We start from the raw sequence: 25,113 nt of genomic DNA, 5'->3' as shown, positions 1-25,113 counted from the left end.
TGCTCAGACTCTCATTTCAAAGGAATAAAAACATTGACCAATTTTACAATTATCCGCGTAACATTACAACGCTTTATAGTTTTCAATTTTTATGAAAATTCCGATATTGATCATCATGATAATCTTCTTTCCTTGCATCCTTTTTCCTCTTCTACACTTCCCGTTTCCTCTTTCTTCTTTCCAACTCACCGAAAATTTCAAACTCAACTTGTACTGTAATAATATTTGATACTCACTGTATTAATCTGAACTATAATTATCAGCAGTATCAAACTTCACCTTTACGATAGCATTGAATGTAAAAGAATAATCATAGGCTTCCACTAACATCCTAACATCAATTATTGATATCATCAAAACTACTTATTTATTTAAACAATTTTATATACTTGTTTAGGATGTTAGTGGAAGCCTATGATTGGCCATCAGCTGTCGACGAATGAAGGTTGAGCTCTACTGTCATTGGCCGAGACTAGACACACCCAATTCTTCCAATATATCATTAGAACAATCAAACAACAACAAATGAACAGAAACTTCTTAGTTCAAGATAGTATTTATGTATCATACATAGTAATATATATACTTTTAATAACCTATAAATATATACCTACATTTAATATCAACTTGTAATATGCATGCTAATGCAATAAGTAAGTTTCCTTATTGTTTTTATTTTTATTTGTTTGTAATGTTTTTTGGAAAATAAAGCTCATTTCGTTTCATTTGTTCGATAAAATTCAGATGTATTTCAAGGCACAGGGGTCTCTATATTCAGACTATCTCTAACATTATTTCTTAAAATCGAAAATCTAAAGCAGGATTGAAACAAGTGAAATGGAAAATTTTGAACCGTATTTGTATGACTGATTGAAAGTCAATATACACACTTCTATCAATATTTTTCAAATATCTTAGCCGTGTATAGGCAGTAACTGATTGTTTTTGTCATATTTCAGGGATAAATGAATTGCGCCTCACTATAAGAGCTAGATAAAATTAGTCACCTGAATTTCAAAGGAACATAGAAATAATTCCTTCATGATAATGCAAAATTTGTAGCTATCACGTCATTAGCAATCAGTGAACTTCTAGATTTGTTCAGTTTTCAGAAAATCCTTAATTATGATCACTATTTGATTACTTCTCAGCTGCAACGTAATTTTCCATACAAATCTATTGTTAATAACGATTCTTTATAGGTACAATTAATTAATTCTAATAACGGTTAATTATACGATTCTTTTATGGAATACAGATAAATCAATATTTTATTGCATAAAAAACAAATTATTGTTTTAGAAGTCACTTCATCTGAGTAATGATTTATATACGTGACATCAGTGCTCAACCAACAAAATCATTCCATGTAAACGGAATTTCCCAGAGAGTACATTTAGTGAGGGATTATCATAGAATAAGCTACTTTTCTGATATTTTTATTGGATGACTTGTCGTAGTTCAGACAGCTACGTTCACTCTACCAACTACCACTTGATCAAGAACAATCGTAACCACCATCATTGAAAAGTCTTATCATGCATTAACACCCCTTAGCACTATACTTTGCGAGGTCTATGGATTGAGAAGTTCTGTTCCACGGTACCAGAGTTTGGAGTAAAAACAAGTCTTTGGCAGAGTACTGTAATATCACAATCTTTACTTCGCGGAGAGGTCTATGAATCGAAAGGTTCTGTTCCCCAGACTCTAGATTTTAGAGTGGAAACTCGTCTCTGGAAGAGTATAGAATAGAATAGAATAACTGCCTTTATTTTTGAACTAGAAGGACGAGGTTAGGTATTCTGATATCACAGAGTACTGTGATATCAGAATCTTTACTTTGCAAAAAGTCTAGAAATTTAAAAGTTCTATTCCATACAGACTTTAGAGTAAAAACAATTCTTAGGCAGAGTACTGTAATATCACAATCTTTACTTCGCGGAGAGGTCTATGGATTGAAAAGTTCTGTTTCACACTCTCGAGATTTTACAGTAAAACCCCAGTCTCTGGCAGAGACAGCGTACTGTAATATCACAATCTTGAGATTTTAGAATAGAAGGAAAATTAGGCAAAAAAATAGTCTCTCGTAGAATGATGTACCGGTACTATGAATAAATACGACAACTTTCGATCATGGAGTTGCTCATTACGAAATAAATATTCAATCACAAATGAAAGTTCATTTACATTCTCCACATTGGAAGTTCATTTTGCACAAGACTTGATCATTTCAAAATTCTTGTGCAGCGTTTATCTCAACGCAGGTTCAAGTGTAGCCCATTTTGGAACGATCCAACACATTGAGAAACTTGCATTGGTCGTTGGTCCATGATCGTTGCAAGTTGCACTGCAATCTAGTTCACAGTTGTTGAAACTTGAAGTGGAGAGAGATAAAGTGAGAGAGAGGGAGATAACCATCTCCAAGATGCATTAACAGCTGCTTGCAAGTTTATAAATAAGCGATCCTTGTTCGATAGGCAAGCAACGGTATTAGATGAGGCTTACTTCACGGTCAGCCAAGATCATAGGTGTTCGATTTTCATCGATTAAAAATGCCACTGAACCGGATTAGCATAGGCCAAGAACCACTGATAGTGACGAAAGTTGAGCTTGGAGCATCGAGCAAGTGTAGTAAACAACACGTTTTTGTCATCTGGTCCAATGCATTTCTCCATCACTTTCTTTCAAAAGATAACCTTCGAAAGAGTATGCAACATCTCACTTGGTTGTCACAATATCGACTTGGTTTTTACGTTTATATTTTAATCCACATTTTTGGAATTGTATCGAGCCAGAACTATTTCTCCTCATGGTAGTACTCATTGAAGTACGAGTTCAAATCAAAAGTTCAGAAATGAAAAAAATTGGGTTACTGGGATTCACTTGAATCCTGAATTAGCCAGCCTTATGCCTAGTAGCACAATCACCTTTGATGAAAGTCCCTATCATAGGGAGAATGGCAAAGTCGTATGTAGGTTGAAATCCCGAGTTCGAGTAATGGAAAGCGAGTGGTGGAGAAACCAATATTATAGAGCCCATAGGTACCGTAAATTCCAACCATAGAGTAAACATAAACATCCCTAAGATTATTCCATGATCTTGATAATTGCATTATCGCCGAAACTAGTCGTGTTTTCTATGAAATATTAAGAGTGCTATTGATTTCTATATTGAACATTCAAGTATCTCTGTTAAAATACTTAATGAGCATTCAGTTGATTTGGTTTTGCCATAGAATAACAATAGAGGAGTACCTACGTTTTATCTATGATTACGCATAGCATGCCGAAACTGACAACTGATACTAGCCTCCGTCTATATTTTTACAAACTCTATTCTGTAAAAATTTTACAAAAATTTGACTCGATTTCATACCAAATAATCAAATTATTTTACAAACTCAATGGACTGGTTGGATTTATTATAAATTGTGTTAGTAGCCTAAGCGCTAGATTCAATATTGGGTTGATTTTCATTGGAGTACCTTAGCAAATACAAATATTAGCCAAAATTAGCAGACTTATCTGCCACGAACAGACGCCTTACGTTTTTCATCAGCTGATGATTATTATATTTGTATCTTTACAGAGACAGTACGTATATCATTTATATCTACGTTACAGATATAAATGATAGTAGCATCAGCTGATGAAAAGAGTAACGCGCCTCATGTGAGACGTATGTTTGTGGCTCGTAAATCTGTACCCAGCTTCTTCATAGCTTTTATTTATTATACTTAATTCTTTATTGATTCATACAATAAGTACCTACATCATCCAAATTATAGGGAGAGAAAAAATAAGGTAAATTTGTGCTATTCCTCTCCCAAATTAAGATAAGGTTACACATAGTCCGAAATAGGTTGTCTTGTTCTTGTTCAAAATTTTCAGTTCTTAATTATTTTCACAAAGTAGATTTTTAAATTTAGATGCTTCAAAACCAAACATAGAAGAAAATTTCACATTATTATCACTTTAATAGGAAATATTCAATATTTACTTTAATTAAGAAATAATTTTGCAGGACCCAAAAACAAACTTATTATTCTATCATTTGAACTTGAATTTCAATTAATAAGTAATTATTATTATTATAAATATTGGAGAAGTAGCAGATTTGGGCGTCAACGTGATTTTATGAAGTTTTATTGTAAAAATCAAATAGATAAATACGTCAAGTACGCTCAAATTATATAAAATTGGAGTTGATTTTCATTGGTACAGCACAGCATATGTATAACGATAATTCATTATAGTAACTATAATACTCCTTCATGTATTAAGGAGCCTGTAACCTTGATTTTCCAAAAAGAGTGAGTAAATGTGTATTCCTGTCTAAATTTGGGAGAGGAGTAGCACAAGGTTACCTTATTTTTTCTCTCCCTATCATTTTGATGATGTACTTATTGTATGAATGAATTAATGATTGATCCCTCGCTTGTTCTGTCAGAAACCGGTGGGAGAGGGGGAAGTATAATTCAAAACAGAAAATTATATGAGAAAGTAGAGGAAAACTTTGTAAATCCATTACATTGAGTGGTGATTCTCAAAGCACTCCAAAGGAGGATCAAACGAAGGAGTTTCCACACAGACCTCCTAGAGCGTAGATTTTTGCCAGGGAATGGAATCTGCAAAAATTATCATTTTTACTTTCCTTGCCCTATTACCATAGGTAAGGAAAGTATTGCTTTCCAAAAAAAATTAAGGTACCCTAATTTCAAGTTTTCTATACGTTTCAAGGTCCCCTGAGTCCAAAAACATGATTTTTGGGTGTTGGTCTGTGTGTGTGTATGGGTGTATGTGTGTATGTCTGTGAACACGATAACTCCATTCCTAATTAACCGATTGACTTGAAATTTTAAACTTAAGGTCCTTATACCATGAGGATCCGACAATAAGAAATACAATAAAATTGAATTCAAAATGGTGAATAGCTATTTATAAGCCCTATCAACTGAAATGAGTCTCATTTCTGGAAAAATTTCAGAGGCTCCGTAATATTCTTGAGAAAAATGGAGGATAATGACTAAAAAGCCATGTTATTCTTGGTTTTATCGAAAACGGCTCTAACGATTTTCTTCAAATTTATACCATTGATAGCTATTTACAAGCCCTATCAACTGACACGAGTCTCATTTCTGGGAAAATTGCAGGAGCTCCGTAATATTCTTGAGAAAAATGGCGGATAATTACTAAAAAACCATGTTTTTCACGATTTTCTCAAAAATAACTTGACCGATTTTTTTCAAATTCATACCCTGTATAGTTATTTATCAGCTCTATCAACTGGCATGAGTCTTCTTTCTGGGAAACTAATGGGGGGTCCACCCCATCCTTGAGAAATAAACTTAGTAACCTCCTTCTCGTGCATGAGGTAGGTAGCGCAGTTCATAAAAAGAACACATAGTCGACTTTAAAAAATGACGACTAAAAAAATCATCGAATTTCACAGTTTACAGAAAGGAAAACAATTATATATACAGAAGTCTGATCGTAGTTTCAAATATGAGCAAGGAAAGTTGTGTGAGTGTACCACACCAGATTTTTATATTGCTGTATTGAGGTCTATATGCATCATTGAACCATACACATTACACTATTACATTCCACCATCCACTTTTAACGCTAAACTAAGATTACATGTAGATATAGTCGCGTTCATTATGGGCCAGTTTTCGAGCTCGGAATTTAGCTAAGTTCTAAACTTTAAACAGCTGGAGTCAGAAAATTGGCTTTACGAAATGGGGCGAAATAGCAGTCCACGTTTAAATTAAATTTCGAAAAACTAGAAAATTGAACACAAAATAAAATAAAGAGAAAATAGTGTAAAGTTTCAGCTATTTCAAATTATTTAGTAATGTATATTTTCGTCAAGGAAAAACGTTTCCAATTATAGAAATGAGGTAATAAATATTATCATAAAAACTGCGACTACGCCCCGTTTCGGAAAGCCAATTTTCTGACTCCAGCTGTTTAAAGTCTAGAACTTAGCTAAATCCCGAGATCGGAAACTGGCCCTATGAGTTTGAAGTGCTTCATTCCGGATTTAAACGAACAGCTGATCTATATCTGATTGAACCGAGATTATGCATAAGGGCCTTAGAATTTAAACATTACAAGATCAAGAAGTGATCCATGAAAATACTGATCGCTTATCACTAGGCTGAATTGGATGAAACTCTAGCTGTGAAAAATTGAGACAAAAATGCAAAATATTATCAGAATAATTTCAGACATGACAGTGGAATTTTTATTGGGTTAGATATTAGGATAGCCAGGAACTTTTTTCTTTGTATTTTTAGTGTGTATACCAAAAACAGTGATATAAAATTTCCATAATTCAACAGTTGTTGAAAAATTCGAGAATGCGTATTAGGAATGAATAGCACTTCATGTTCCATTTAATGGAAATAATCGACAAGTATTTATATGGAAGTCAATCGTTCATGCTTCAAGAAACTAGTTTAATCGGCTAACTGGTTTTTCCTCGGGAATATTGACATCCATGTTGATATTCACGTTGTTTATAAGTAACTATCATCGGTTAATTAAGGCTTTAGCAGCCAATCAAGATATTAGCGTTAGCTTCAACCTTACTTACTTATTAAAGTAGATTTACAAAATTAAAACCCATAAGTAAGTTAAACAATACTGAGAGTTATGGAAAACAAAACTTTTCCACGATTTACATGAATTTCCAAGTTCTTATCCTCTAATAAATTGGCGCCGCAGACCTATCTATTATTATTACTAGTCTGATTCACAATCATATTCTAATTCATAGAAAAAGAAAATTGGACTTTAAGAACAATCAAATTACATTATTTAATTTGAAAATAATTTAATACATAATAATAGTTTTTATATTACATGATAGAGATACATAAAATTGTGTTTATATGCATGGATAATACAATACAAACATATTGAAATTGGCAGGAAGTTGGAGTTGATATTGTTATAAGTCATTTATAAACTAACAATTTGATAACTCAAATTTCTAAATGTTATTGTATAACCATAATACCCACAATAGTACAAAATATTCAAGTGGGGTGATGTTGATGTTGATGATGATGATATTTTTATAATACACCTAGCCTAAATTCCTTATGTATAACCAACTTAATACTTAATGGATGATTTTAAAATGAATTATATAGAAAATCAATCAAGTAACACTTTTAGAATATTCAATAAGATGAAGACGCACGCAACGTTTATACTGTATTTCGAAGATACACATCTCTTTATTATAATACATTTCTGGTTATGATCATTTCAAGATTTTGATTCAATAAAAAACATGAATAATAACATGTAGATGAATTATCAAAAAACCGTTAGACTATATGACTAATCTTTCGAAAAAGTTTTCGATAAAGCTTTAACAAAACAGGGAAACTTGTGAAACTCAAATTCGACTTTCTTCAAAAAGATCACTTGAGCTCCGTGAATATATAATGTGTGTGGAGCGAACTTACAGTGATAAAGTAAATTAAAATCACTATTGTCGATCAATTACATAAATCAAACACATTCGTAATCATCGTAGCCTATATTCTGTTTATGAAAAGATCATGATAATCAAATCGAAATAATAGCAATTCATATTATTTTAACGATAACCAACTGATGTTCTTGATCATCACGCTATTCAAAGCTCATCGATACGAGAACGAATTGTATGAACTATATTTGTAGAACTATGGTATGAAGTACAAAAACGAATGATCCATCTCGTATCACAGAAACGCAGTCCAGTAAACAATGTTCAGAACAAAAAACGAGAACGGAAAGAAGAATCTAGAGAATTTATCGATGTAGACTGCTACCTCACGCCCGTTGCAGAAAGTTGGATACTGAGGCACACTGGGAACACTTCTTCGTGGAGGAATTCTGCTGTTTGGATCCAGCGCCTGTATCAAACATAAGCCTTGTATAACCATAAACAACAACCTTGTATTGTATCAACAGTGTCCGCCGAGTAGACTCACAAACTTCGGGAATTGATGATATAGGTAAGGTAACAATATTCTAATAACTTGGGTGTTATTAATTCGCTTTGCCACAGAAAGAAAATAAAGAAACAAAGCTCCTCCACTATGATAACGGAAATCTTGAAGAAACTAAGTTTACTAACTAGACTACAAATCTTCGTGAATTGATCAGGTCTTCAGGTGTCAGGTAACAATATTCTTATAGCTTGGGTGTTGTATGCTTTGCCTCTTAGATGAAGGAAATATCGTATAAACAGAAAGCAAAGACTAGACTATTTATCTCCACGATTTGATAGTATAAATTATTGAGTTGAGTAACAATATTCTATTAGCTTGGTGTAGTTTGCTTTGCCACAGGAAGGAAAGAAATAAAATCTAAAGAAAAGTTTCACAACTAAGATAAAGAAAATCTTGAAAAAACAGAGTCCAAATACTAGACTACTAAACTTCACGATTTGATAGTATGAATATTATTAGGTTGAGTAACAATATCCTGATACTCTACTCAACTTTTAACTATAAAACTTTGATCTTTGAACTGTGAACCAACTTCTAACTTTGAACTGTGCTCTAGCTCTAATCAACTTTAAACTTTGAACTGGAAACTAACTTTGAACTCTAAGTCCAATTAACAAAGAGCTCTGGAAACTATGTACAATAAAAGAAGATATTCTCTTTTGCATGAAAAATTTCATAATTGTTGTCGAAAACTTTTGAGAGTTATATGTATCAGATAGTCAAGCATAAGTACAAGGTGCGCCAGAAAAACTTACCCATTTGAAAGGTCAATAAAAACAAAAGTACTAAAAACAAAGTTATTGTTCTAATATTTTTTTATATGATAATACAATATCCCTATTTTTTCCATGCAGTCTTGAAAATGACATCAGATTAATGGCGACCCCCATTGCGCATACACTGATGAAGTCGATTTTTGAAATTTGTATTCAAACGTTGCAGTATATCAATCGGTATGTTGGCAATGGCGTCACAAATGTTGTTCTTGAGGTTTGCTATGGTCCGTGGTCGATCGACATAAACCAGGGATTTTAAATAGCCCCATAAACAAATCGTATTGAGGAAATGAGCCTAGTCACTGAAAAAAATGACCGCGTCTTCAGGCAGGTTGTCAATCAGCATATCACATGCATTTTGACGGGCAACAAAATCGCGTTCAGTCAATTCTTGAACAACATCCAATTCATAGGGATGAAATTGGAGGTCTTCATAGAAAATTCGTCGAACAGTGGAGTCAGAAATTGCCATAGCAGATGCGTGTTTGCGAGCCGAACGCCGGGGAGAACGCACAACTGACTGCCTCACTCTTTCGATATTTTCTGGAGTTTTGATGGATCGTTTAAGACCATTTCTGTGTTTAGCGACACTTCCACACTCCCGAAATGAGTTAACCTACGACAGAATCGAATTACGGCCAGGAACGAGTCTATGAGGAGGAATTTCAATTCGAGCGCGGAAGGCACGTTGCGACAAGTGACCGACCATAAGAAAAGAAGCTCTCAACTGCGAAGGCCCGCTGCTCTCTAGACCAGAGCATGATGGCTACTCATTTACTAGGGAGGAAAAACTTGGGAACTTCCCCCCCTAGATGCGCCCCCTCCTGCCCCTCTACAAGACCAATTCACCGAGCGGGATTTTTTCAAATAAGTAAGTTTCTCTGGCGCACTTTGTATAAGCATATAATATTTTATTGTTGATGTATGTTTTCAAATCCGCAAAACAACAATCATGAGTGTTCATTAATTAATAGCAGGTAGTATCCCACAGAAATCTTATAAGGATCAATATTGCTTACAAACTCCCCTATAAGGTTCTGACTAAACAAGATCACTTCAATAAAAGATCAAATATTTTATTTTTCACTTCCAAAATAATGTTGGAACGGTTTCAAAACCCCTTACACCAGCACATTCCTGGAAGAAGTGACATGAAGGAGTTATTGTACATCACTTATGCAGAGTTGCATTAAGTTTTATTCAGTCGTTGAACAATTAATGCGTCACAAAGAAAATCCAAACCGTCGACTTGAAACAGATCTCCAGTCGAATAGCTAAGGCACTAATGATGAAATATGAAAAAAGTGATAACACTAGCAGGCACAAATAATAGGCAAATTTTAAATAAAGAAAGTAAAAAGGTTTGGACTATAAAATAAAAAAACGAAATTTGAGAAATATGAGAGAATGATAAAAAGCGACATGACTAGCAGGTACAGAAAAGCAGCAAATGGAATGCATTTGATCACAATCTATGAACAAAGGGATTTGCAAAAAGAAATATAGTCAATATGAAACAAGTAAAGGCTGAAAATGAAAGAATACTTAATCATTTGTGTAAAACAAATAGAGAAAGTGACATCAAAAGTAGGAGAGAGTAGCAGACGAAAATAAAGAACGTAGAATCAGAAGTTGAGAATAACTTCATTAACCATTAATCAAATAAGGAAAATATAAGTTGGAAAATGATAAAGAAAATTCGTTTAAAGGCAACTCTGAAACACGACAAGATCTTTATCAACAGGACAACATGGAAACGATATCATTCAACAATTTATACTAAGAGATGTTTGCTACATATAAAAAACAGTTGTAAAACACTACCTATAGAGTATCAACAATACTGTACAACTTTCAAGAACAAACACAACTTTGTGAATGGCCAATAAAAACAACCAAAATAACTGACACACCAATCTTGAAGATATTGACAAATAACATAAAGCAGTAATGACAACTAAAAGTAGTGTAGAATGATCCAAAATACAGTGCAATGGATGAAAAATATTTGAAAAAATATAAAAGTGAGTCAGCTAAATACAGTAATAAATTTGATATCGATATTTTTAACGTACAATTCCTATTTAATGTTAAGGCTGTGCAAAGGCTAAAAATAAACTTTCTACTGGTCATATATTTCAAAGTTATTCGATTTGATCATCAAGCTATCAAAATGAAAAAGTTTTCTCAGGAAAACATTTTTTCCCGATCATTACTTTTTGAGATATGAGCGCCTAAAGTTTAAACTTTGGGACTGAACATTTCAAATTCGTTAAGAGATAAATCCATGCCATTTAGAGGATAAATTACTTCATGGTATTTTTGTTTGAATAAAACAAAAATCTTTTGAAAAGATGAATTTTTGAGAAGGTTATTCAATTTACCAAGAATAACTCAACTAAAAGTTATTTTTGATAATTTTTAGTAAATTGAATAACTTTCTCAAAAATTGATATATTCACATAATTTTTGTTTTATTCAATCAGCAATACCATGAAGAATTTATCCTCTAAATCTCATGGATTTTTCTCTAAACGAATTTGAAATTTCTGTCTTTTAAAAATTAAAACTTTATTTGTTCATATTTCAAAAAGTAATGATCGGGGGAAAATGTTTTCCTGGAAAAACCTTTCCATTTCGATAGCTTGTTGGTATACAAATCGAAAAACTTTGAAAAATATCACCAGTAGAAAGTTTATTTTTTAGCCTTTGCACAGCCTTAAGAATAGTTAATAGTTGGGGTGGGTGCATGGGTAGGAAGATGCAGGAGGCATGTGCAGAGAGTGCAGAGACTTGAGGAGGATTATGTGGGACGGAGGGTGCAGGATTTGGATCTGGGTGTCAGGAGGAGGCGGGGAAGGCCAAGGATGGAGTGAAGAGACGGAGTGTGGAGGCTGGTTTGCGGGAGAGGGCCGGTGTGAAGTGGAGCGGGAGAGGGGTTGGTGACACGGGGAGGAGATGGACAGGATTTTGTGCAGGAGACGGCTGAAGGAGGGAAATGCCGACCCCATATGATTGGAATAAGGCTTAGCCAAATAAGAAGAAGAATTGAATACATAAATTATGGAATTTGACGGATATAAACTATGTCTCAAAAGTTCATGTACTAATTAATTTAGTAAAATTGTATAATAACCAACAATCTCATTCACTACGGTATTCCAATATACATTATATGGGAGCAATCTATGGCACTCATTTAAATAAGATATTCACAACACATAAATCTATCATCAGTTACGCGACAGAATAATACTTTATTGAACGAGCGTTAGCGAGTTCCCACTTTCGACTTTTGGCCAATGTCGTTGTCCGTCTGTTTGTATGTTCTACAATAACTTTAGAAAGAATTGATCAATCAGCTTCATATTTTGAACACGTATTCCTCGAACCGCTTTACAGGACAAGTTCGTTGGACAACAAAATTGGCTCACTCCTTCGTCCTTTTTCAGGTTGTGAAAATAACATTGAAAGTGCATAAGAAATAAATTGTAATGATTTATCATTTAGTCAGCTGAAGAATTAATTCTTCTGTTGCATGCAATTACTACAGTTTTTTTCATTAATGACATCAGCTGAGGCTATTTGGAAGCTATCGCACGCGCTGATACATGATTTCAGCTGGTAATTACAACTTTTACCTATCAACAAAATGATACGGGTTGATAGATCAATTTGCGGTTTTCGCCATTCATTTTCTCTTGGAACTCTGTGTCGAAATCATGTATCACATGAACACCTTCTCATTTGAAAAAAAAATTATTTGGATTCATATGAAGGTCAAAGATGTAGAAGCGACGGAGTAATATTATAAGAGTAATTTTTCATTTCATATAGGATCCCCAATGAAACCTAATGACACACTGCTTATTTATTTCGCGTTTTAAAGAGTAAAATTAAAAAATTGGATATGTGAAAGGATATAGTTTAGTAATCACTCAATCACTGCATTAGAAGAGAATATTGTAAAAAACATACATCTTGAATGTGTCCTAGAAAGTTTTCATAAATGAATCACTGACGAATTTCATATTCAATTGAACTGATCGCACAATCTCCATCCAAAATCGCCCAATCTCGATTTAATAGCATAGAGAAAAGATAACATGAGATTGCCTAAATAAGAATATAAATCTCAGTACCGCCCTTTTAAATTATTTTGTCACATGTTTCGGACATTAAAGCCATTTTCAGGTCATTTTCTGACTTGGAATGCATTTTGTATTCTGACTTGAAAATGGCTTTAATGTCCAAAACATGTTGTTATAAAATAATTTTAAAGGGCACTGAGATTTATATTAAAAGTAGCCCTAAAGAAAAAATACATGAGATTACCTATAGCCTATGCTATATTTTCTCTTAGGTAATAGTGAGTGATTTTTGAAAATTTACTGCTTTTCAATAATTATTGGTTTGTGATTAATTAATTTGTTTTCAATTACCTTTAGATCATCGGCACCAGAACGTATATCCTCCTCTGAATATCCTTTCATAGCTTTGGTAGCTATAGGGCCCATGTAGTTATTCACCACAGCGAACTCCATCAATGACAGAAACACGAATACAGAACATGAAGACATCCATATGTCGATGGCTTTCACATATGATACAGGTGGCAGCGATTTTTGTGATTGAGTATTCTGGGTTGCTGCAAAATTTCAAACTCGTCAAAAAACAAATAAAAATTAACTAAACTCAAATACTATAACTCAAGAATTGATTTTTGATACTTTGTTAGAGTCTTCCTCCTCCAGTTCTCAGCACAGAGTACAAATTAGTCAAATATTAATGCAATTAAATTCAAAAACAAAATCCTTCAAAATTTTGATTTATTTTAAATGTATGAATAAGTTCTTACAGCCTTATTCAGACAATTAAATTAAATATTATATTAATAAAACAAAAAATATCCCAAATTCATGATTTACAATTATTGTAATGGCTTGTCAGCATAAACAAGACAATCCATTACAATAATTCAAATCATGAATTTGGGATATTTTCTGTTTTATTAATTTAATTTTTCTAATCATTTTTATTTCTATTTGTAGTGATTGAATGAAAGAATGAAAATATTGCATGATGTTATTAATGTAATAATGTAGATGGCAATAAGTCATCATCTAGTAAAAGTAAGAACATCTAGTAAAGTGGATTCATTAGGAGAATCTATTCTTGAAATTACAATCAACATTAGTCAATGTGAAATAGAAAAATATGTAAGTAATAGTAATTAAGTTACCACTTCAACTATTGAAAAATCTAAGCAATTGCAGCTTTTAATGGAATCAGTTTGAAATTTTCTTGATTTAAAAAGAAAACGGTATTCAAAATAATTTACAAATAGGACAAAAGAAAGTACACTCACCTAGAGTTAGAAGTGAAGTAACACCTAGAGTTACTCTGGCAGGTATAGCTTCAGGTTTGATCCAAAATGATATCCAAGACATAACAACAATCAAAGCTGATGGAATGTACGTGTGAAATAAGTGGTAACCAAGCCGCCGACGTAGGTTAAATACAACCGCCAAACAGGTAAAATTACCTACAAATATGAATTTTGAAAATTATTTGAAACTTTGGTATCTTTAAATGCAAATTTCCTAATAATTCACATAAAATCTCCAACACTTAATAACTGTTTTATACACGCTATAATAATATTTTTATAGTCATTATTGTTATTATTACGAATGGATTCTCATTAGGCCATCATCGACCTTCAAATTCAAATCTTTATTTGTCCCAAAAAAAACATAATTACAATGACAAAAATGGTTATAAAATAAAAAAGTAAAATACCATATAAAATTAAAAAATAAAAATACCGTTAAATAGGATCATACATAACTATAGCCTTGAGTAATTATCGAGTATCAGTTTTACAAACTTCAACTATTTCAACTTCAACTTATTCATTCAAGAAGTATCAAGTCACCAACAGTAATAGATTCAACAATCATTGTTCGAATCTAATTATTTAAAATATTTCAATTTCGATGAAAGATTATTTCAGTCAATATCACCTAAGCAAATAATCACATGCGAGAAAGCCCCCTCACTATTCCTATGTGATTCATAATAAGAAAACTTACCAACCTGTTGAGTACTCTATTGTACAATCAGCTGTGTAATTATTTGAAATATCCAGCTGTGGCAGTTCTATCTCTGGATTCACAACTAACGGATCCGTCATATTCCATATGAACACTAAATCGTGATCCGTATGAGATACTGAAAAAATATTACAAAGCAATCATTTTATAATAATCAAATAGAAACTTGAATCTTTGAAGATTATACATATGAGAAAGATGGTGAAGACGTAATCCACATTTGAGACTAACTGACTAATTAGGTAAGAATTATTGTAAAGAAAATCATTTTTTATGTCAAGGGTTTGATTACTTATTGATAAAATAACGAAAGTATCTTCTATATAATAAGAGAGAGTAGGGTTGTGTTTATTCGTTTGTTCGTGTGTTTGTTTGTTCACATCAAAATATGTCAACTTGTGGATTGCAAACCGGAAAAACGGGAATGATTTAGATCTCCAAATTTTGCACATAGATTCTAAAAATATCAATCTCGTGCACCTCAAAGCCCAAATTTCAATTTTCCTTCTAGATTTTTCATAATTAATGTTTAAATTTCATTAATGGTACATACGATTTCATAAAAAAAATAACCAAATCATATGATCGTAATTAAAAAATGAACATCAGCTGTTCTATTATTGCTTTATACCTGATACCACTTAACCACAATAATATTTTTGTTGATAATTGATAAATATGTTTAATAATAATGATAATACTTTTATTATAAATATAAGAATAGTATTGTTTCGATAATTAATAAATATTTTCATTTTCAGAAACTCTGTATAATAATACTAGTAGGTAACCCGTGCTTCGCAAGGGTCTATTTTAAAACTGCAAAATGAAAACTTGACGTAATAAAAAATTCGAAATTTGAAAATAGGCCTATAACCATCCTCGGTTAATGAAGAATCTTTATGAAAAATTTCTAATCAATCAGTCCAGTAGTTCAGACGTGATGATGTGTCAAACATAATTTTCCTACATAATTTCACGTACGTGTATGAGCCAGCTGTTTCCATTATTATAGTAAAGATGAGGATAGATGGATGGATGATTTATCAGTATCTTTGAATGAGAATAACTTTTGAACGGTTTGAGAAATCGGTGCGGTTTTGATGCGACAGAAAATCAGTTAATTTTATTCGAATAGGATCCCCAATCATACCTATCATCTAGTGTACTTTTAAAAGAAATGTTCAGTTGCTTCTATACAACAACTGGAAGCATGACAAATTGAAAACTTGACGTAATGAAATCTTGAAGAACTGAAAATAGGCATAAATAACCATCCTTGGTTAATTAAGAATCTATATGCAAAATTTCAAATTAATCAGTTGAGTATATTTCAGACGTGATGATGCATCAAACATAATTCCCCATTCCTTACGTGTATAAGCCAGTTCTTTCCTTTATTATAGTATGGAAAACTGAAGAATAGATAATACTTGAAAACCTCACAGAATCATATTGATTTTTTCCAATACATCAATAAATTTTAGTTCGATTAGGATACTCCTCAATTTGAATCAGGCAGCCTTTTGTTTTCCCAATTCCAAATAAAATACCTAAAATACTCGTTTCACTGCGAATTCGTGTCTGATGGTACAATAACTGAAGAATGTAAATTATTACTTATTTTATTGTGATCTATTCATGTATTTCTTATGAAATTCAATCATAGGCCTACAGCATGAAGACTATGTCCATTTCATTTGTACTGGTGGCAAAATTTTACATTAAAAATAATTATTTGATAAAATCCAAGTTCAATTGTAATGAAAACAAATTCCTTCAAAGAATAATTGATAATAATACGTTTCGAGGGAAAAATTAAGAACAAAAAAATTGAGAAGCATCGGGGATTCAAACCAAGGAACCATCGCTCCGTAAGCTAGCGTTTTACCGTTGAGCTACACAGCGATTCGAAAATTATAGTCTTGTAACAGCATTATAGCCTCCTCATAAAAAACACACTTTTCAACAAAGTAGACTATGGAACTTAATGTACGGTAGCATAGATGAATTTGAACATTAATTCTGATAAACTAGAAGGAAAATTGAAATTTGGGCTTCCAGGTGCACGAGATTGATATTTTTAGAATCTATGTGCAAAATTTGGAGATCTAAATCATTCCCGTTTTTCCGGCATGCAATCCACAAGTTGACATGTTTTGATGCGAACAAACGAACACACGAACAAACACAACCCTACTCTCTCTTACTCTATAGAAGATGGTGAATGTGAAACAGCTTTATCACAGAAATTATCTCAAAAACATCAGTTTATAAAAAACATTGTTTTGAAACTTCGTTTTCCTGATGCAATGTATAGGCCTACACGTGGCATGGATTATTATTTTTTTCAGCTAGAACAGTTTTTTGTGACAAAGTGCTAAATAAACGTCTACAGTTTCATCAATGCTGTATCGGCAATATGAAGACGCATGCATTCAATATGTCTTTGAATAAAGGTGTTGATATTTACATAAAGAAATTATTCCCTTCCATTTTTATTTAATTAAAATTTCAAAATTATTCGAGCCCTGATAGAATGACTGACTCACTGTACAGTCAGTCGAAAATTTTAATATTGGAATGAGGGGTATTTTGGCAAGCTGAGCAAAAAAATAAGGTCCTATGCACCTTTTCGTTATATCTTCAAATGAAAAATGAGTTTTGTGGGTTGTCAAAACTCCCTCTGAAAGGGAAACTATTCAACTTATTCTATCTTTTAGACTAAAAGATTTAGTATAATAACAATAATTATCCATTCATCTATCCTCTTCTATACTATAATAAAGGAAAGAATTGGATTATGCACGTATACACATGTAAAGTATGAAAAATTATATTTGACGCATCATCACGTCTGAACTACTGGACTGATTAACTTGAAATTTTGCATATAGATTCTTGCTTAACAGAGGATGGTTATAGAAATATTTTCAATTCTTCAAGATTTGATTACATCAAGTTTTCAATTATTTGTCATGCTTCCAGTTGTTGTATGGAAGCAGCTGAATATTTCTCTTAAAAGGGAAATTAGAAGATAGGTATGATTGGGGATTCTTTTTGAATGATAAAAACAGGTTTTCCGTCGCACCCAAATTTTTTCCGCCATTTTGAATCAAACTTCTTTTTTTTAATTGAAAGGTGGGCATATGATACATGATTTCCAGAGAAAAGGTATGGTGAAAACCGCACATCGATATCTCAAACCTTTCAAAATTTATTCTCATTCATTTCCTTTATTGTAGTATAGAACTGGCTTATTAACACGTATACACGTGTAAAGGATAGGAAAATTATGTTTGACGCATCATCACATCTGAACTACTGGACTGATTTACTTGAAATGTTGCATATAAATTCTTAAACAACCGAGGATTCTTATAGGCCTATTTTCAATTCTTCTAGATTTCATTACGTCAAGTTTTCAGTTTGTCAAGTTTTAAAATAGGCCCTTGCGAAGCACGGGTTACCTGCTAGTTGTCAATAAGTGAAGGCAGCTCTAGCCATGGTGGATGAAAATAGTTGTGGTAAATGACTGTATCAAATTATAATTTAACGTTTCAAAAAAAAAAGTATGAACACCTTATCAAATTAGTAGAATCTATAAGAATAGTATGTTGCAGATTATTTCTCAATCTTGAAAATTGAAATATACAAATAAATTACAAATTGAAGTTGAAAATAAGAGGACGTTCATCAAAATCAATGAATGAAAACTAATTGAAACGAAAAAAAACAAATATTCTTTGGATTCTTTTGAATTCCATTAGTGTCTTCATTTTTAACTTCATAATTTGATACTCATTGTTTTGACTTCATGAAAATTGTAGTATAGCTATTCCAAGTATCAAATAATAATAATACATTAAAATAAATTTAATGTATGGTCGATCAGTCTACCAACATTATTGAAGAGAATTTTGTGATAGTTCTCAATTTTTTCCAATACCTAAAGCTTATTTCATAATAATAAATATTATCATTTGGGAGAAAGATAGTACAAGATAACCTTAGGTTCTCTCTCCCGATCTGTGTGTTTTTATTGTAGAAATAAAATAAACAAATACAACAAATAGAGCAAAAATATTGAATATTAAAAATGAATCTCAATTATTTCAGAACGAACAAGCTTTTCATAGAGTATGTTCCATCAACACTGATGAATTAAATCAATCTGTTTTCAAGGAGAGCAACGTTTTTCAAGTTGGTCTGAAATATGATGAATCTTGAAAATGTTCCAAATGTTTTCAACGATTGACCACTTTTTTAATAGATTTTCATTTAAATTCATTAGTTATTTTTCATCTTAAAAATTGAACTTCTCCTTTTATGAATAACTTCACTCGTGGTTAGTTTTGAAAGAACGTTACATTCTAGTCAACTATGTAATAAAAATGATTGTAAGATTATCTCTTATTATTTCTCTAGTTAGTATAATATCAACGTTGTTGAAAAATTATCATAATTGAAGGAACAATGTTTCAAAAAAATAGAAGGAAACAGTGGCAAATAAGCCAAATATGATTAAGTTTTGAAAAAAATGTAAAATATACTCACAACTTTCAATCATCATTGAACAGATTTGTGTATCGTGAGGATAAGATTCGAATTTCATAGCACACGACAGCACTAAAGTTAACCTACGAATCAAAACATTGGAATGAATATAAGATATAATTAGCCTAAGGAGTGAACTTGATATTTCCTTACCACAAACACGCGGTTTTGATGACTTTAATTTCATAATAAATACGAACTTACGTATATTTTATTCCTACCGGAGTTCGGTAACTTTTTCATGGAACCGCAAGACACAACATCTCCAGCTATCACAACATCATTGATCATGATCTTAAACTATAAAATGTACAGCTAAAAAGATTATAATCACGGTACGGTACTAAAAAATTCAGTGATTTCAGTCGAAAAAAAAGGTTTGTTTCGAACAACTCTAGGCTATTTCAATATTTGAATATTCCAGGAGCCACTTAATGAGAATTTGATGAAAGTAGTATGATTTAGAATGTAATAATATCTATGTTATGTAGATGTAATCCATCATAGAATAAGATCCAAAGTTTGGTAGGCCAACTCTTATTTGATCTGAAAAACCAGTTCAATTATTTGATAGTGAAAATAATTTCAAATGGATTGCAGATAATTGCAAATAACTGTAGAACAAATTTCAAATCAATTTTTAGCTTAAGAATGCTTGCCACTCATTTAGCTAAAGCTTACTCATTTTTTATCATGAAGGCTAAAACTATAAGCATTTACTTTGGGATATTTTTATAAAAGATTCATTAGAAAGATAATGTTCGATGGAAAAGTTTCACAAAATGAATATGTATTTAACAAACTTAATCATACTTTAGTTTCATAAAACAGGTACTTGGCTTCTGAAACATCACACATCAGAGCCAAAGTCAACTGACCAATAAAAAGCTCCATTTTATACAAATTAATAGTGATTACAAAGTTCTGCAACATAGAATTTACTGTCTTTATACAGTCTCTACAAATTCAATAAATTCAAGTATCTATTAATTTCTACAAAGAATGTTCAGGGAGCATTACTTTTTTGCTTGAAAGGACAACATATTCTAGTATGAATTTTCTTCTTTAATTACCAATAATTATTTCACAGATAAAAATATCAATATTTCACAGGTGGACCTTCAAACGTATTACGTATGTAATAATTGTTTTTCTATCTTCAAAAGTTTAGGTGCAACATCTTGATGAATGATAGAATTTAACTGTGATTCAACATTAATTTGAATTTTTAGAGTTTAAGGAATAAAGTCAATAAAGCAATCAAATAACAGGAATCACCCTGGTAGCTTCAGAATAAATGAGAAATCAAAAGATTAAGGTGAAATTTCATCAAGACTGTCTCTAAAGATATTTCATTGTATACTGAATATAGGATAAATTATAATTGTATTAAGCTGAAATACAATATTATTTCTGTATAATTGTATTGTATCCTATTATGATTTAAACACATAAGACATGTCTACAGATGTAAATAAATGAGGGTTTGCATTTGCTCAAATGCTGGAGAATATTAATATAATAATTATGAAGGAAATATTTCATTTTGAGAGTTAGCATCCCACACATGATTTTAACATGTGTTTAAAATGTTATTAATTAAAGTAACAAACTCACCAAAATAAAAACATTGAGTCATTGGAATGGGCTCAAATTATTATGTTGTGCGAAAACGTTAGTTGTAAAACGAAAATAAACAAAAATATATGAAATGAGTTAGGAGAGTCTTATTTTGAGATATAAGATATTGAACGAAACCAATTATTATTAATTACCAAAAAACAATTAATAAACCAATTACCTATTGAACAAAAATCCAAATTAAATGCTGTAAAACACCCCAAATATTTCTGCTACTGAAAATATTGACAACTGGGTGAACACAGTAAACAGCTAGAAAAAAATTAGATGAGAACTACTATCCAAAAATCATTTGCCAGCCCGGAAATCGAACCCGGTACTTCCTAATTGCCAGTTTGATACATAATGCTTCAAACAATCACACCAAACTGAAAACCCAGTTTGATTGCATTTAATTTGGATTTTCGTTTAATGATTATCACATTACACATATTATTCTAACAATTGAAGTGAATCTAATATTAATTATTGTTATAGTTGCTTTAATACTTACTTGGACATATAAAGAAGTGTTTTATCATGATAAAGCCATAAATAGTGATTTGGTACACTCATTTCATGGAATGTCACTTTTTTGGCATTTTTAAAAAAGCAATCTGGTCGCCATATATTGTGCAACCAGTCTACATCTAAAATTCTATATTCTTCGCTCATATTTTCGGGAAGGCGTAGTCTTGGATCTCTCCAACTTTGTGCAAGGAATATATCAGCTACATATGTCTGAAAATATTTCCAAAATTCGTCAATCATTATTTGGTATTGATAAGCAACAGTACTGAGCATGCGATTCACATATTTTTTAATCATAACGAGATGTAGATGAAGATTATGATGATGATGATGATGATGATGATGATGCTTTGAGCACTGAAACTTTTCTTATTTATATTCTTTTAAAAATGAAGCTTATGCACCAACATTTTTGATCATAGGGGATTTAAACTATTTCACAGGTCCGTTCTGGAGGGGTCGGAGTAATACGTTTTTGACAATTGATGCAGCAAAACATTATTTATCAGATAAATAATGATAGCCTGAAATTTGAAAGTAAAGTTATGCAATATGCTGATGATAATATTTTATATATAATACATAAAGATTTAGGAGCAGGGTTAGGTTTAATGCAGAACGATCTGGATTTGGCAATTAAATATTTCTTTAATGATAGTTTAAAAATAAATTCACAAAAGACCAAAGTATTCAGAAATCAGAGACTTACTGTCAATGAGAATTAATTTGTTAAGTTAATTGGTCATAAAGCAGAATGTCTAGATAAACCACACATGAACGGATGTGATTGTCAAAAACTTGTTTTTTGTGACAGCTTAAAACATTTAGGAATAATTTTTGATGATGATATAAGATTCAGATCACATAATAATTCACTTTTGAAAATAATGAGAGCTGCTCTTTATAAATGTTCAAGAATTAGCTATCACTTTCCCATCACTACTAAAAGAATGATCTACTACTCAATGGTGCAGAGCACTCTCTTCTACGGAATCACCATCCATTATTTAGCACCCAAATATATAAAACAGCCACTGCATAGGGCCGTAGAAAGATTAATAAAAACACTTTTCAATGGTGTTGAATGTCACTTGTTCGGAATTATGTCGGTGGAAGCTTTAGCCAGGTTCACAGATTTGTCACGAAACTACTATAAGAACGAATATAGAGAAATGAACGAAATAGAATATACATTGAGACATAGAAATTATAGAACCCAGAGATATAACAATGCCCATGGTAAAAGAGCTCCAGAATTCAGAATCCCATTTTTGTTAAATTCATTGCCATTAGAGTTGACAATGTTACAGAGTAAAAATGAGATTCAAACAAAACTCAAAGTGCACTTCATAAGGATAAATCATTTTGATTAGTTTCAGGAAATGAGTTGTGTTTTAATTATTGTGTTTATTCGAGTTTATTATGAATTTTTTATCAACTATTTTTATTATATTTTTTGAGTTTAAAATAATTTAAATTTTACAATTAAGATATAATATTATGATTTAATAAATATTTGAGTTCAGAGTGAATAACATTAGGTAATATTCCAGAGTGATTATCTTGTTAATTGTCTCTTACCGAGCAAAGTCTTTTTCTATGTCTTATTTTGTAATTCAAGTTAAGTTAAGTTGAGTTAAGTTATGGTGCAATGGACAAAACAGAACAATCCGTTACAAAAAATGAAGGAATATAATCAGAAAATTGAGAAATATAACTATTATTATTGATTGTTTTTATTTTATGTAAAGGATTATTTTTATATATCCCTCAAATAGCTTATAGCTAGAGTGATACTATCGCACTATTGTAATACTCAAATGAAATAAAAATAAATACAAAAATTAAATAACCGGATAATCAGATAACCTGATTCTGGTTGTCAACAGTCCATTTTCAATGTACGAATCTACAATAATATGTTTCTCTTGATCATATTTTATACCTCCAAATCGGTCTTTCTTCAACGGATTCCTGAAGCTGATTCTGCTTCTCATCCAGTAAAATTATTGTACACAGCTTTTATGCATTATTTTACGTTTAAACGTATAAGTCTCATGATGAATTTTACAATTCCATATTTTGTGATAAGAGCAAAATTACTGGACATGCATCACGGAAAATCCACCCAAAATTATTGTAGTTGTAATAACAATATCTGAAAAATTGTAAGTGCAGTGAAGGCTTGTACTGCGTTCAATGGTTCAGTCAATTCCTTCAATAGAATCCAATTTGTTATGATAAATGTTCAATTAAACATAATGAAATGAAATGGAAAAAATCTTTATTAGGCGGAGTTAGGACTTTCAAGTCCTCTACCACTCAACCTCGACAATACAAATGCAACTGAATAAATAATACAGTGTAACTTGATATATAAATAAAAATACATTAAATATTATAAATTATTAAATCAATTTGTTGGACTAATCTAGAATGTAACTTCAATTCAAAGATAATTTTTCAAACAATGAGATGCTCTCACCATTAGAGTGTGGAATTACCTACATTTGGGAGAGAAATAGTACAAGGAGTATCCTTAGTTTTCCTCTCCCAGTCAGTGTTTTCTTGTAAAAATAATAAATAAAGAAAATGATGAAATATTGCTACAAAATAGAAACATAAACTTAGTTGGAACAAAACAGTCAATCTGCATTTAGACTAAAAAATCAATTATATAATGTAAGAAACAATAGTAAAAAAAAGAAATTATTAATATAATCATTCACACAACATTCACACAGCCCACCAGACCAGCTTCAAGCGCCAACCCATATTATTTAATAAACATATTATTTACCAAACATATTATTTTTAATAAACAGATTGGAGCAAAAGTATATTATTTTTTACTATTGAATAACTGGGACATGTTTTGATAATATTGATATGAAAACCATTTCAAATTTACTAATTAAAATAGGCCTACATTTTTCGATCATTAGTTCTATGTTCAAGTAGATTGTTCTATGAACTATCAGTTACATTCAGATATCAAATTCTTAAATAAATTCTTTAAATTCATAGAGAATCTTCATGACTTATTCCAATAAATGATGAATAATAATAAATCGTTTCAAAATTGAAAAAAAAATCAAAAACTCTTACATTATTTCAAAAAAATAACTAGCCTACCATACTGAAAATATAAATAATCGAAAATCTCCAATCGAAAAAAATAATAATAATGAATTAGCGTTTTTCCACTATCAACGTAATTACTACAAATGATGAATTTCACACAGCAAAAGCATTCTAAAGACAATAAAACAGATTGGATAAAACATTTTCAGTACAGTCTTCAGGGTGGTTGATGACAAAATAATTGAATTCTCGTTTAATGATAAATAACAATGCAGTAATAATCATGTGAACGATTGCATATATCATATCTCTTCCAATCCACATTTTTATCATAAACCAATGTCTACAAAAATTGACATTTGTGATATTAGAATTGACTATTTCCATCAAAAAATCTATCTGTGTCAGTACG

At 31.4% G+C, this 25,113-nt stretch overlaps 1 protein-coding gene across 3 annotated transcripts in view; it reads right to left on the bottom strand.

Annotated features, from left to right (window-relative positions):
• Positions 1-7,404: 7,404 nt before the first annotated feature.
• LOC111052832 (glycine receptor subunit alpha-4-like) overlaps positions 7,405-25,113 on the bottom strand; it is a 28,027-nt gene continuing 10,318 nt past the window's right edge. Inside the window, exons 5-10 of one of the 3 annotated variants that reach the window (XM_039442679.1) lie at positions 21,601-21,827; positions 19,467-19,549; positions 14,893-15,027; positions 14,162-14,338; positions 13,236-13,441; positions 7,405-7,918 (exon numbers count right to left, since the gene is read on the bottom strand). In XM_039442679.1, coding sequence (XP_039298613.1) covers positions 7,745-7,918; positions 13,236-13,441; positions 14,162-14,338; positions 14,893-15,027; positions 19,467-19,549; positions 21,601-21,827 — 1,002 coding nt within the window. In that variant the 3' untranslated portion in view covers positions 7,405-7,744. Of the gene's footprint in view, positions 7,919-13,235; positions 13,442-14,161; positions 14,339-14,888; positions 15,028-19,466; positions 19,550-21,600; positions 21,828-25,113 lie in introns of those variants that run through there. The other 2 variants (XM_039442681.1, XM_039442680.1) reach the window with 2 other exon arrangements.

The sequence above is a fragment of the Nilaparvata lugens genome, chromosome X (genome assembly GCF_014356525.2).
Source record: "Nilaparvata lugens isolate BPH chromosome X, ASM1435652v1, whole genome shotgun sequence".
In the NCBI taxonomy this organism is placed as follows: domain Eukaryota; kingdom Metazoa; phylum Arthropoda; class Insecta; order Hemiptera; family Delphacidae; genus Nilaparvata; species Nilaparvata lugens.
Note: the sequence above shows the minus strand (reverse complement) of the source record. Positions and strands in the feature narration are given on the sequence as shown.